The sequence below is a fragment of the Zonotrichia leucophrys genome, chromosome 14 (genome assembly GCF_028769735.1).
Source record: "Zonotrichia leucophrys gambelii isolate GWCS_2022_RI chromosome 14, RI_Zleu_2.0, whole genome shotgun sequence".
NCBI lineage: Eukaryota > Metazoa > Chordata > Aves > Passeriformes > Passerellidae > Zonotrichia > Zonotrichia leucophrys.
Window position 1 is genome coordinate 15,024,010 of NC_088184.1, and position 13,857 is coordinate 15,037,866.

The window sequence follows — 13,857 nt, forward strand, 5'->3', positions numbered from 1 at the left end:
CTCCCTCTGCTGGACACAGGCTGAGTCCCAGCGTGCTCAGGAGTGAAGCTATGGACAGGAATATATTAAAAACAGGGAAAAAATACATGGAACAAGGCACAATATACATACCTGGGTTCTTTAAATCCAGCTTTGGAGAGCAGAGTCCTGCTTACAGCCTCAGCTTGATTTTTGCTTGTCAGAGGTCACTGCTAATTGATTACTCTGCTCTAATTAGACCTAGTCTGCCCAAAGGGAATCAGCCCTGCTCTGCCCACAGCTCCGTGTTTGGCCTCAGCAAGGTGCAGCACAAACCCAGGCAGTGTTTCAAGGGGGGTCTTTATTTCTTTAACACAAAAGCAGCAAAGCAGTTAAAACCACAGTTCAACAGATCTATTTTAACCTATTTGTTATTTCTGATTTTTTCAAAGATCTCAGCTGAGTGAGGAAATTTCCAGCCCCCTTGAAAGGGGTTGAATTTGGTAAAGTAACATTTAAGCTGAGGCCCAAGTACACTTTTTAATCACCCAAAAACATGAACTCAGAAGCCCACTTAGAGGTATTGTAACGTGCACTTCTCCTTTACCATCAGAACAGACTTGGCAAAACCCAGCAACAGCAGAATTCCATCTCTAACAACAGAGTGAAGGAAGCCTTTCCTAGCATTTATAAATAATTCCAGTCTCTTGCCAAAAAGCTCTGACTGGCCTCTATGGGATCTGCCAGTTTGCAGGAAAGAAGATTCACTTTTAATCCAGTTCTCCAATTGGGTGATGAAGTAACCTGGAAAAATAATTAAGGATCTTTGTTATCACAGCACCTTGACAGAGATTATTTTCAGATGTTTGGCAGATTTATTTACATTATTTCCTGTGTGAGTACACAGTTATGCCATCTGCCTGTCACTGCTGAAGTCAAACGCTTTTATTTTGTCCTGGAAATAGGGACAGAGAAAGGGGAGATGGGAGAGTAAAAAGAGTTTTGCCCAAAAGGACAAGTATAAAAGTGAAAACCAGCTACTGTTTTGAATTAAGCATTAAATACTAACTTTGAAGTAAATCTTGCTTCGTTCCAAGAGGAGTTGCCATTTCAGTGCAGTCCTCTGGTCATCTTCCAGCATGAGGAATTCAGTGACCTGTTAACAGGACACCACAGAGCACTTCAGCAGGTGGTTAAATCATCTCCACAACAGGATGATGATGAAAAGAACATCTCACATATTTTTATACATTTCTAAGCTGTATTTTTCTATTTTAACCTAGTGCTTGGTATGAGATGTGTACCAAGACAGTCACATTAATCAGATAAACTGCAGGGTGTTTGAAAATCAGAGTTAGGTATTTCCAGCCACGTTCTCAGAAAAACAGTGTTCTGAACTGGGTTCAGTCTTACACTGAACACAATTCCTGTTGGCATCTGCTGACTTCCAAGCTCTGTGTGTCCATCTGTCTGCCCATCCATGCCATTTTTGTCCCTCTTGCACACACCCACACACCCACAGAACATTTTCAGATATCTGTAATTCCCCTCACGCTCCCCAGCTGGGCAGGAGCAGCCCAATCCCCCTTACTGTGCAGCCCAGGGTGTCCTCAGCCACAGTGTCAGCCAGGCAGCAGGAGTGCAGGGTGCCGGTGTGGTCTGACACATCCACCAGGATGTCAAAGCTGGCAAAGGTGGACTTGGCCTCTGCAGAGACGTCGGTGCAGAAGGTGCAGGAGTTTGACGCCTCATTGACGATGAACCGGCACACTGAGCTGGGACACAAGGACAGAGTTCATGCAGATGTGCAATTTGTTCTTCCTGAAACATTTTTCTAGACTGACATTTCCCAAGAGACTTTGTCTTTAAAAAATGATTCCTCTCCTAAACTCTTGAGTCTGTCTGAGACAAAGTGACCTCTTTCTTTTTCACTCTAGGACCACAAAGAACCCTCAACAAAACCTCACAACGAAACCCCCCGCCAGAAACCCACATGGCATCCTCCAGAGCAGTTTTATTTCTTCTCTGGGATGGGACTAAAACATTTCTCCGTGTCACTTGGCTCTGGGGAGGAGGACAAGCAGTTTCAGCACACACTCCAGCAGGCAGTCACTCACCATCTGTTGCGCAGGACTCTGGACACGCTCTCGTCGATGTCCAGGGTGGAAATGTAGCCATAAATAATTCCATGGACAGGCTCCAGCTTCCCATCACTCTGGAGAGCTTTTTCTTTCAGCTGTTCCACTGTGTAGACATCCACTACAGTCTCCACTACAAGTTTAAGACACAAGTGTGTCTGAGCCAGAAATTATGCAAAGAGCAATGGCAAAAGTGGATCTTAAGGCAATAAAAAAGAGATTTAAAGCAGCAGCAGTAAAGCCCCCCCTCAAAAAAAAAAAAAAAAAAAAAAGTAAAACAAAAGGGATTCAGATCAGGAATATATCTATGATTTAATCTTTGTATCTTCCAAAAGGAGTTTTTGACAAAAGCTTTCCCCCTCACTTCTCCAAACTGGCTGCAGACAGAAAGAACACAGCAGCCAGGCTGCAGCTGGCACAGACAGCTGAGATACGTAAAGATAAAAGAAGGGACAGCCCCAAGAAACCATCCAGACTTTACCTACTGAGCCAGGCTGGACCTGAGCTTTGTTTCTGTGAACACACAGAGCAGGAACTCTTTCAGCTGCACTGTGAAATGACACTGTGCAGGTAAATAAAATCAAATACTTACAGTTAATGGTTTCATTTGGCAGCTCCTTCATGGGGCTGGGCAGAGCTCCTGCCTGGGCACTCTCTTTGATGAAGCTGAAGAGAACATTTGCTTCTGCTGTTTCTGCAAATGCATTTTTAAAAGTTACCAGTATATGTTGCATGGAAAAGTCACAGCATTTTTGTATTTTACAAGTTTTTATTCTGGTAGCACAAACACGTTGGAATTGGCCAAAATTCGCTTTTCTCTCTTTTATTTTAAGTGTTAATCCTGCATGGAATAAACAGATGAAGGTTGCTAACAATAAAATAAAATAAAATAAAATAAAATAAAATAAAATAAAATAAAATAAAATAAAATAAAATAAAATAAAATAAAATAAAATAAAAGTAGAAGCTAAAGGAACTGGTCATCACATGGCAGACAAAAAGCAGGGAGCTTTGTGAAGAGCAGGCAGAAGAAATCACAGTTCCAATACATTAATTAATGCATTCCTGCCTAGAATAATTACTAAAAGCAAAGAAATACTTGAGCAGCTCTTACCTGGGTTAGTTGTAATGATGGTTTTGGATATCACAGTTGCAGTCATGCAGTTCCTAAATTTGTCAAAATTGATTCTCACATCTGATGCAAATATAACTGTGCAGAAAAACACCCCCATGTTACTGGAGAGTAAATGTCACATGAAGAACTTCAATAAAACCACAAACCAGACTGCTTTACCTGTTTCTTGGGGGATCCAACTCTGTGCCAGCTGGATGGATTCATTATCCCAGCTAAATTAAACAAAAGTGGATGTATCAAAACATTTTTGAAACAGCACTCAAAGTGTTTAGTACTAAATTACTAAATAATGTAGTTGTAATAAAATTGGCCAAAGGGGACACAACTCCTTTGTGACACACATGGCACTGAAATTCCATGTGCCATGAAATTCCTGCTTTATCTCAAACAGGATAAAATAAAGATGGTCTAAATGCAGAATATACCAGGGAAAATGCTGTGTTTCAGCTTTTACCCAAGTCATTTCTAGCTAAAGCAAATCCCAGTTAAAGGAGCTGCGTGTGCTGGGCCAGGCTGATTGCTCAGATCCCCAGGCCAGATGTTCAGCACTTCCAACACTGGGATCTTTGTGGCTGGGGATGATGAGACTGGAGTGAGGTCAGAAACATCCCTCAAAAATGGTAATTTCATGGTCTCTTGATAAAATCTCATTCAGCTCCTCCTAAATTTGACTGGCAAGAGCACAGCCAAAGCACAGATTTGTTCTGGTGGGTTTTCTCCTTAATCCTTGGGAAAAGATTTAAGATATTTCCTTTTCATCTGATATTGCCCAGGCAGCTCTTGACTGCTGGGCTCTGGAATCCCCTGACAGTGCCCGAGTGCCAGCACTGAGAGGGCAGATGGAGGAGTTAATTTCAAATTAACCCTGGGCTGGAAGGGCTCACCCCAGAGCTGCTTCTCTTGGTTTGTGGCCATGAATTGTGTTAAACATCCCTGGTGGCAGCACAGCTCCCAGCCCACAGGGCAGGGCTGGCTGCCTGCTCCCCCGAGGGAACAAAGGGCCCTGAAGTCACTTTTTAACCACCAAAGAGCAATCCCAGGGCAAGGGGACACCACAGCCCCACATGCCCCTGCACTTGGAAAAGCCACGAGTTTATTGAACAAACTCTGGGCAAAATGCAAAGGTTCCTCTGTGAACAAGGCCCTGTTCAGGGATGGGCTGGGTGGAGCTGTGTTAGTAAACAGGACAAAGTTTCAAAATACAACCAAAGTCACATCAAAATGTTCCTGCATTTAAAATATTTAAAAACTATTTCAACCTGTTTCTACTCCACTTGCAATTCTGCTTGGCTTTAAAAATGGATCATGCTCTTCATTTTCCTGCTTGTGGAAGAGACACAACAGCCTTTGCAGCTGGTTGTAAAAGTCATTTCCTGAATTAGCTCAAATGTCCACATTAAAAAAAAAGGAATTATTTGGAACTGAGCTTCATTTTGCCATTCATGAGCCAGCAGGCTGTCAGCAAGCCATAAAACTCCACAAGATATATAAGGCCATTCTAATGAATCTCTTCTTTAAGTCTCTTTTCAGCATACATTGTTGCCTCATCTCAGTTGCCTCCTAAATAACAATATATTTAAATTAAAAGATGGGTTTATAGTTAATTAGTGTGTGTTAAAGCTAATTTCTTTATCCATGTTTGCATTATATTTTTAGTGAATTAAAGAACATTTAGTGAATGAAAGAACATTTAATGAATTAAAGAACATCTTACCATACTATCGGGAAAGACCTCTCTGTTTCATCATACAGCTTTACTTCACACCTCTGGCCTTTCCTTTTGTCTGAAGTCATGAAATACTTTGGCTCCCCAACCTTGAGGAAGAAAGAGAAGAAGTCACTTGTCCTCTATTCAGTGTTTGGAAGAATAAAACATAACCTAGAGAAGGGTTAGAAAAGGGAAGAAAGACTCTAGACTACTAAAAATGGGATCACTTCATTTTCCCTTCATTTTGTTGATAAAAATCTCATCAGAAGGTGTGTGTGGTTATTGTCACTCAGCTGCCAAGCTGAACAAATGGAGTCCTGGCCACTGTGAGGCCCAAAATCCACATTTACACAGGTTTACAATGAAGTTACTGATGGCAGAGCACAGAAATGCTCCTCACTCACTGCCATCACAGCCCAGAATCCACATTTACACAGATTTACAATGAAGTTACTCATAGTAGAGCTCAGAAATGCTCCTCACTCACTGCCATCACAGCCCAGAATCCACATTTACAATGAAGTTACTGATGGTAGAGCACAGAAATGCTCCTCACTCACTGCCATCACAGCCCAGAATCCACATTTACACAGATTTACAATGAAGTTACTCGAGGCAGAGCACAGAAATGCTCCTCACTCACTGCCATCACAGCCCAGAATCCACATTTACACAGATTTACAATGAAGTTACTGATGGTAGAGCTCAGAAATGCTCCTCACTCACTGCCATCACAGCTGCCAGCACGTTGAGGACTCTCCCATGCAGGCTCTGTCCATTGGCCACGATGTCCCCCAGGGAATAATAATCCTGAGGGTCCTTGACAGGCAGGTGCAGCAGGGCCAGCAGCCTGGTGTCTGTGTCGTAGCAGCAGGAGGTTTTAACCACAGAGTGATTTTCACTGAGCAATAATTTGTAGCCACTAGAACAGAACAAATCCCATGGATCAGCACAGCACTCACTGAGGTATCAACAGTGTAAAATGTTCATTCATATGGAAAAGCAACTTTATTCCAGTATAGTTTTTCCTAAAGGTATAAAAAAAGCTTGTCAATTTTACTCAAAGAATGAAATTTACTCTGTTTAGTAACAAAGAACATTATTGTTTTATGTCCTTTTGTTTATTAAATATATTCTCCTCTGAGATTTGACCAGACACTGTTGAGCACAGGAGGAAGGTACAGCTACACAAGAAGAAAACACCAAAAATTTCTACCAATTTCATGTGGCTGGAAATTAAAGCAAGTCTTAACTCTAATCTTTCTAGAAAGAACTACCACTCTATGCTTTAAGTTTACCTAGGAGTTACAGGGTTGAATTTTTCTTCTCTTTCTGCTTCCTTTGACTGAATTAATGGATTTTCAATTGTAACTAAAATAAAACATTGATAAGTAATGTTAGAAATTGATTATAGGTACAGTTATAGATATTTTTGTGTGTACAGTCTGTATGCTCACAAGTTTTCCTCAGACAACCACAGGCAGCAAAATCTTTCAATGAACTTAAAAAAGATAAAAATGCATCCTGTAAATAAATACAGGATTTTTGTTGTGGTTTTATCAGCAATCATAGTCATATCTATAACTGAGGGAAGACAAACAGCAAACTGCTTTACAGCTTATTTTTCATCATGTTTAAGATCTCATATAATGTGAGCTTTGACATTGATTAACTGCAGCCAGCTCTGAGCTGCTGCACCCAGTGGGTTTCTTTTGTTGACATATTTACTGGGCTTCAGTGGAAATCCTTGGAATCTTGTTCCTTTCCTCTTTCTATTGAACAGAACTGAACAATTTGTTTCCAATTAGGCTGTTTGTGAGTCCTCAGAGCAAAACCCAGCAAAGCCACCAGCACGACCCTGATTGCCATGCAAACAGAAACGTCGTGGGAATAAATAAAATAAAATAAAATAAAATAAAATAAAATAAAATAAAATAAAATAAAATAAACAAACTCACCACAGTCACCAACCCTGAAGCTTTCTGAGAGGGATCTGATGTACTCTTCTCTGCCCCAGGACTGGACATTAATGAAATAAGCTGGGGAATCACGAATGGTGAAACTGAAGGTGTATCTCTCAGTGCCAATGTCTGCAAAAATAAACAGGGCTGCAGCAATTGCTCAGCACAGCTTGATTTCTAACTAGAATATGTGTATAAGAACTACTGGTTTGGGGTTTTTCCCGGGTTTGAGCAGGAATTTTCTCCCGCTGGAGGCCAGCAGGTGGTGCAGGAGTGTCCGGTTTTCGGCTGTTTGAAGGGCCTGGAAGGGCCCGGGGTGGCCTTGGGGCAGCCGCGTATCGAAGGACGAGAAGAGGCTTCAGTTCTTCTTTCGGTCTCGGTGTTTATTAATTGTTTATCTAAAAGATTTTCTCTCGGCCCGACAGAGCTCTGCTCAGCAGCCAGCCATGAGCACACTGTCTCGCCCTCCGGACAGTCACCTATCTTTATACCCAAAGTTACGTGTACAATATTTATCATTTTTCCCCATACCTTTCCCCTTATTGCCCGGTGCACTTTCAGTAATGACCAATCCCAAAGTGCCACCATCACCACAGAAGATGGAGAAGAGAAGAAGAAGAAGAAGAAGGACAGGACACGCCCCAATTCCTCCATCTTACTTCTCTAAACCCCCCTGTACAGAAATCCTAAACCCTGTGTCTCACCCTCTAATTAACCAATCCCTTCACCATTCACCCCGGTGAAACCCTCCTGTCCTCATACAGGTGTCGTCTCCTGTGTAGGATCAAAGTCCAGCCACCAGACACTTCTGGAACATTCCAGGACTCCCGAGCCCCCCAAGGGTGCTCTCGGTGGCACCTCAGTCCTGAGGTGCTGAGATCCCACACAGGAGCACGGTGGTGTTTGGGAAGGGGCTGCAGTTCCTGCCGTGGCTGTACCTGAGCACCCCAAGGTGGGAACCTCAAACAGGAGAGGGGCAGGGGCTGGGAGGTGCCAGCAGGGCTGGCACACAGGCTGGGCTGTTTGTGTCACACAGCCCAGGTCTGTGGGAGCTGGGCTGGCTGATGGCCCAGGCTGCAGGGACACTGCCAGGGGGGCAATTCAATAAAGCAAAGTGTTTCCAGTGCTGTGGAAAATTCAGGATATTGGTGTCTGCATCCCTGCCCTGTCACATACAGGTAACTAATAAAGCTTTCCAGGATCACAGCATGATGCAGTAGATTACCAAATTATCCAGGAAAACTCGAGTGGAGCACACACACCAACAGCCCTCTGTGGACTCTGCACTAGGCTGGCCCCAGTTTTGGGTGACAACAATGACTTTCCCCTCAAACCTCAGCAGGACCAGTGGCAGCAGAATAACTGAGCCCTTCTCCTGCAGCTGGGATGGCTCTCCAGGGCTGGAGGTGCTCCCTGACAGTGTCTGCACCAACCCTGACTGTAAATTTGTTATTTCAATTTCCAATTAACATTATTAACAACATACAACTACCATCTTGTCCCAGATGAAGCTGTTGCTACTCAGGCCAGAAATTACTTGTGTCACTCCACAAGACATGTCCTCAACATTTCTGTTTTAAGAGAGAACAAATATGAAGGCACCAGCTCCATCCCAGCAGTATTTATGGAAGACTGGGTTCATATTGGTTCCATCTTCAGAGCATGAAACTCTTCCATGACAGAGATTTTCCAGTTTCTAATTGATATGGCTCAGCCAAACCAATGCTGCTCTTTCATCTTGGTTCTCAAACAGGCACCATTTTTTTGAGTGCATTTTAGTCTATCCATTTTACACTGAGAAATCTGTTTATCATTTAAATCTTGATTTCAGTCATCTCTGCCAAATTACACCGTTGAAGAAAATGAAGTAAAAAGAGTTTAAAGGGACTGTACTTTTTCGGTCTGGAAAGCTTCTGACATCTGTTTTCCCAATAACCAGCCCGATTACATTCTGAAAAATAAAAAGATTATAGAGTACAAGTATTAAACCCAGATGTAGATGATGAATTAGATTTCATGGAATTATACTCTGCTGATGATAATAAACATATTTCTGGCTGGTAATCATTTTAATCTATTTATCCTACAGTACTGTATGAGCTAAAGAGTAAAATATAAACACACAAGTTTACTTTAGGAAAAAATTGTGACTAATAAAAATATTAAAATAAATGCATCTGTTTCTGTTTGTGAAGAAAATGAGAGGACAAAAGTTCACCCCAAGCCTTCAGAATTTTGGCTGTTTTACAGCAATCTTTCCTCAGGTAGGCAGCAATGTTGTTGTTTCATGCTCTCTGCACAGGTCTCAGATCTCCTCAAATGCTCCATGGAAAGTCTGGACAGGATTTATTTTACACTGAAGTGTCCGAGGCTTTCCTGGCTCTCAGCACCACGAGCCCCACGTGTGCACCTACAGGAGCTTGTCCTGCCTCAGCCAAGCTGCCTAAATTTCTACAGGTGCCTCTCTCTCGCTATCTTTCAAGTGACTCCAAGGGAGCTGAGGCAAGGAGCTTTTCTGTTGATTCAGACCAAAATCAATCTTATTCTGCTTTGCTAAACCTGAGTCTATTATGTAAAAACATCCTGTTCTCAATTGTCAAACACAACTACTGGGAGCAAACACACACATGTAGGTATAGATATATTATCTATCTATCTACAACATAACATAACAGCTCTGTGGTGGGTTGTTGTTGTTTTTTAAGTGGTCCATGGTGTCAGAGAAGAGTTTTGCAGCGCTCATTTGGGATTTAAGAGTTCAGCAAGGACAATCAGAGTGGGACAAGGGCTGGAAGAACAGACTGACAGTGCAGTAGTGCCAGGATCCTTCAAACATGAAGCATCCTGCCTCAATTCCACGTCACAGAATCCTGGAGTGGTTTGGGTTGGAGGGACCTTAAAGCCCACCCAGTGCCACCCCTGCCATGGCAGGGACACTTCCACTGTCCCAGGGGGGCTCCAAGCCCTGTCCAGGCTGGCCTTGGTCCCTCCCAGGGATGTGGCAGCCCCGGCTCCTTCACACGAGCCCTTCTGGCCGTCCTCAGTGTCCATTGCAGCAGAATTCCAGAGGCAGCCGGGAAGGGCAGGGCTGCAGGTCAGTAACCCAGCCAGGATTGCTTTGTACCTATTCCCAAAGCAGCGTGACCTGCCTGACTTCACTGCAGCGATATCGAGGACGTGCTCACAAACCAGCTCCGGTTTCCTTGGGATCACTAGAGGGAGCACGGGAACTGCCTTATCCTGCAGGGATCGACGCACTCAGGCAGAGGCCACTTGTGTACAGCACTGTAATAGCCCCCTTCCAGACTGAATGCTTTATATCCACTGCATGCAGTAATTCTAAATAGGATTTTGTTTTTCTATTTTGGGTTTTGTTTCTTAATTAATAAAAAAAAAATCTATTAAATTAGAGTGCAACATTCCTGTATTTCACCACCAAATGTCAAAAGAACTAACATTTAGGATGAGTGCCTGCAGAAATTAGGCTGATTGTGCCTAATTTCTGGTGTAAATATCCAATTTCCCAAAGAAATCTGCCCTGGCCCTGCTGTAGATGTGTTCACCTCTGTGTCTCCAACCTCAAACTTGCACAGAGAGCTGGCAGAAGGAATTGATCTGGCTGGAAACTCTTTTGGACTGAGGAAGGCAGAAAAACTTCCAGAGATCATTTCCTTGATCAGCTCATTGTGCAACTGCCCAAGCGCTCATTTCCCCGGAGAGGAGGGGAACCCCCCTCTGGTGCCTGTTTTGGCAGAGCTCTGCTTGAGGCTGCTCAACCAACTCCTGAGCACTGCAAGTGTTTACACTTGAATCTCTTTCACTTTTTAAAATAAACAGCAAACTCATAAACCGTGCCATTTGGATACTTCAAACTGTGTGTTCAGCTGTTTTCACAGCCTAACACAACACACACTGATCATTCTACCATCAATTATTATTTTATGAAAATACTTTCATTGCCGTGTGTTGCTAACTGCAATACTCGAGTTTTATTTGTGAAATAAAAGCTTTTATTTGTAAAATAAAGGCTTTTAAGTGGGTTAGTGGATCATTATTTGGGAGGAACTGAATGACAGGTTAGATTAGCATTGCTGAACACCAGTTTGGATCAGTATGGCTCTAAGGAGATAGAAAACTTCTCTTAGATCATCCCTTTTCTGTGCTTCCTCTTTCATTTGCTTAAAGTAAATGAGAAAATAAATTGTGCCATCCCAAATAAAAAGTGGTGGGAATAGGAAAACTCCCTATTTTCATCTTTCCCTGGGGCAGGGGAGGGGGGATGCTGCCTCTGCTGAGGTGAGACCCCACCTGCAGAGCTGCCTCCAGCCCTGGCTCCCAGCACAGGCAGCACCTGGAGCTCTTGGGGTGAGTCCAGAGGAGGCTCCAGGATGTTTGGAAAGGCTGAAAGAATTGGGATTGCTCATGCTGGAAAAGAGAAGCTTTGGGGTCACCTAATTGTGGCTTCCAGGTGCTGAAGGAGCTGACAAGAAACATGAGAGAGACTCTTTACAAGGGATGGAGGGACAGAACAAGGGGCAATGGCTTCAAACAGAGAGTGGGCTTAGGATATTGGGATAAATCCTTCCCTGGGAGGGTGGGCAGGGCCTGGCACAGGTGCCCAGAGGATCCCTGGCAGTGTCCAAAGCCCCCCTGGGACAGTGGAAGTGTCCCTGCCATGGCAGGGGTGGCACTGGATGGGCTTTAGGCTCCCTTCCACCCCAAACCAACCTGTGATCCTATGCAAACCCATTTTTCATCCCAAAGAAACAGAACCAGCCCTGCCATGGAACTGTGAGGTTTCTGCCCTGCCTTCCCAGCGTGCCTGAGAGCCTGCTGAGGTCCCAGATTGTGGCTGCATTGTGCTGACTCTGTCGTGTCCCCAGTAATGTCTTCACTAATTCAGCACATCCATTTCCAGTGCTACAAAGGAGCCTCTGATACATGGAATTGTCCAGTCAATATCTGTGCCTGTGGTGCCCACGGGCTGTGGGCAGCAACAGCATCAATTTTCATTTTGCTGCTTTGCACACAAAGAAGGGAAGGTCCTTTCTACCCAACAATTGCACTAATGCTATCAGTACCTAAATACACATCAATTACATAATTTTGCAGTAATATAAGGCACTCAGATACAATTTCCTCTGGGAACAAAAGGCTGTGAGACTTACAGGACGAGCAAGGTTTGGATGCAGATCTGAAAGTGCAACAAAGTCCCGTGCTGAACGAGAATGAGCCATTCTTTATCTGAAACTGAAGGAAACTGACTCACATTTTGTAAATATCCAAACAAATCACTTAAGACCACTCACAGTGAGAATAACAAGTTATTTTTTAACATAAATGTTTTGACCTAATAGCATCTGTTTTCAATAAGAGGCATTTCAAGCCATCTGAAGTAGACAATTCTTTATTGTTTGGATTTGGCGATGGAAGTTATGAATTTTACTGTGACAGCTCTACCTAAGCTTCTCAAATAAAGGCCTGTAATTTTTATTTATTATTCATCATTAAATGACTCCATTAGCACCAGGCTCTGAAAAATATTTACCCTCCTTCTCTCTGGGAAGCCAACTGAATTTAATGAGGCAGCTCATATTTAAAAGGCAATTTATATGTGAGGAAAGAGAAGTGTTGCATTGCAAAGCACCTTTAATTGAGGTTTTGGACTAAATATTAAACTACTTTAAAATGTGAGTTTATTGCTTCCTGAAAATAGAAAAGTTGTGAATTTATTAAAATAAAATTTGTGAAAACAAGTTTTTTTCCAGGCTGCCAATGTGGCATTTACTGCCCAGCCCTGAGAACACCTAGGATCTCTCTGGAGATGCTGAAGTGGGGCCATGGGTGCTTTTTTAGCCCCTCTGAATGCCTCTTATTATTCCATGGGTTCCTCAGAGACATTTAGATACTTAACAAATGGTTGTCAGATTCTGGTTTTTGTTGTAAAAGGAACCATGGCATTGTCCAAATCTTAATAACCTTTAATAGGAGAGAACTGCTGACATTTTTCAGAGGATGCCTGTTCAATCTTTAGAACAAAATCCTGAATGGCTTTCACAGTCTTTATATCTGGAAGCTTGTGTGAGAATTGTTAACCATTTCATCAGGCATTAGGATAAAGGTCTGTTGAACTAGAGAACAAATAAGGCTACATTTTAAAGAAAAATAAGCAGTTATCTGAGAACCAAGTGATTTTTCTAAAAGAGCATTTCAAGCTACACTCTCACAGAGAGACAGCCCAAATTTGCCTTACAGAAACCATGGAACAATGGGGCCCTCAAACCCGTTCCCATCCCATTAGATGGAAGAATTTATGTTTCCTTCTGTAGGAAAATTACCTCCAAGGCAGGGTAATATTCTCACCTCAGAAGAAGTTAAATATTGTTGCCTGCTGTACCCCACACCAGCTGGGTTGTGTCAAAAGGAACCAGGACTGGAGCACCTGTATCAGAGGAAGATTAAAATGGTTGTTTAGGATTTTTAATTCTCTGGGTTCTGAGAGCTGGAGCAGAGCTGCCCCACTCAGGGACCCCTCAACCCATCAGAGACCTCCTCACACATCCGCCATTCCCCTCAGGTGCACCTCACTGACCTTTCAGCCTCCTCCTGGACTCTTCAGCCCCTCAGATACCCCTCACTGACCCTTCAACCTCCTCCTGAACTCTTCAGGTTCCCTCACTGACCCTTCAGCCTCCTCCTGGACTCTTCAGCCCCTCAGGTTGCCCTCATTGACTCTCCAACCTCCTCCTGGACCCTTCAGTCCCTCAAGTGCCCCTCACTGACCCTTCGGTGTCCTCCTGGCTCTTCATCCCCACAGGTACCCCTCAGATGCCCCTCATTGACCCTCCAACCTCCTCCTGAACTCTTCAGGTTCCCCTCACTGACCTTTCAGCCTCCTCCTGAACTCTTCAATCCCTCAGGTTCCCCTCACTGACCCTTCAGCCCCTCAGGTCCTGA

At 43.4% G+C, this 13,857-nt stretch overlaps 1 protein-coding gene across 1 annotated transcript; it reads right to left on the reverse strand.

The window, feature by feature from the left end:
- Nucleotides 1–303: 303 nt before the first annotated feature.
- On the reverse strand, nucleotides 304–12,153 carry MEIOB (meiosis specific with OB-fold). Its single transcript, XM_064726090.1, has 13 exons — nucleotides 12,069–12,153; nucleotides 8,794–8,851; nucleotides 6,898–7,029; nucleotides 6,238–6,310; nucleotides 5,666–5,861; nucleotides 4,946–5,046; nucleotides 3,391–3,443; nucleotides 3,211–3,306; nucleotides 2,689–2,790; nucleotides 2,076–2,229; nucleotides 1,550–1,733; nucleotides 1,028–1,114; nucleotides 304–762 (listed from the first exon to the last, which is right to left on the reverse strand). The coding sequence occupies exons 1-13, from the start codon at nucleotides 12,135–12,137 to the stop codon at nucleotides 646–648; spliced, it is 1,422 nt and encodes a 473-aa protein (XP_064582160.1). The 5' UTR covers nucleotides 12,138–12,153; the 3' UTR covers nucleotides 304–645.
- Between the last annotated feature and the right edge of the window lie 1,704 nt (nucleotides 12,154–13,857).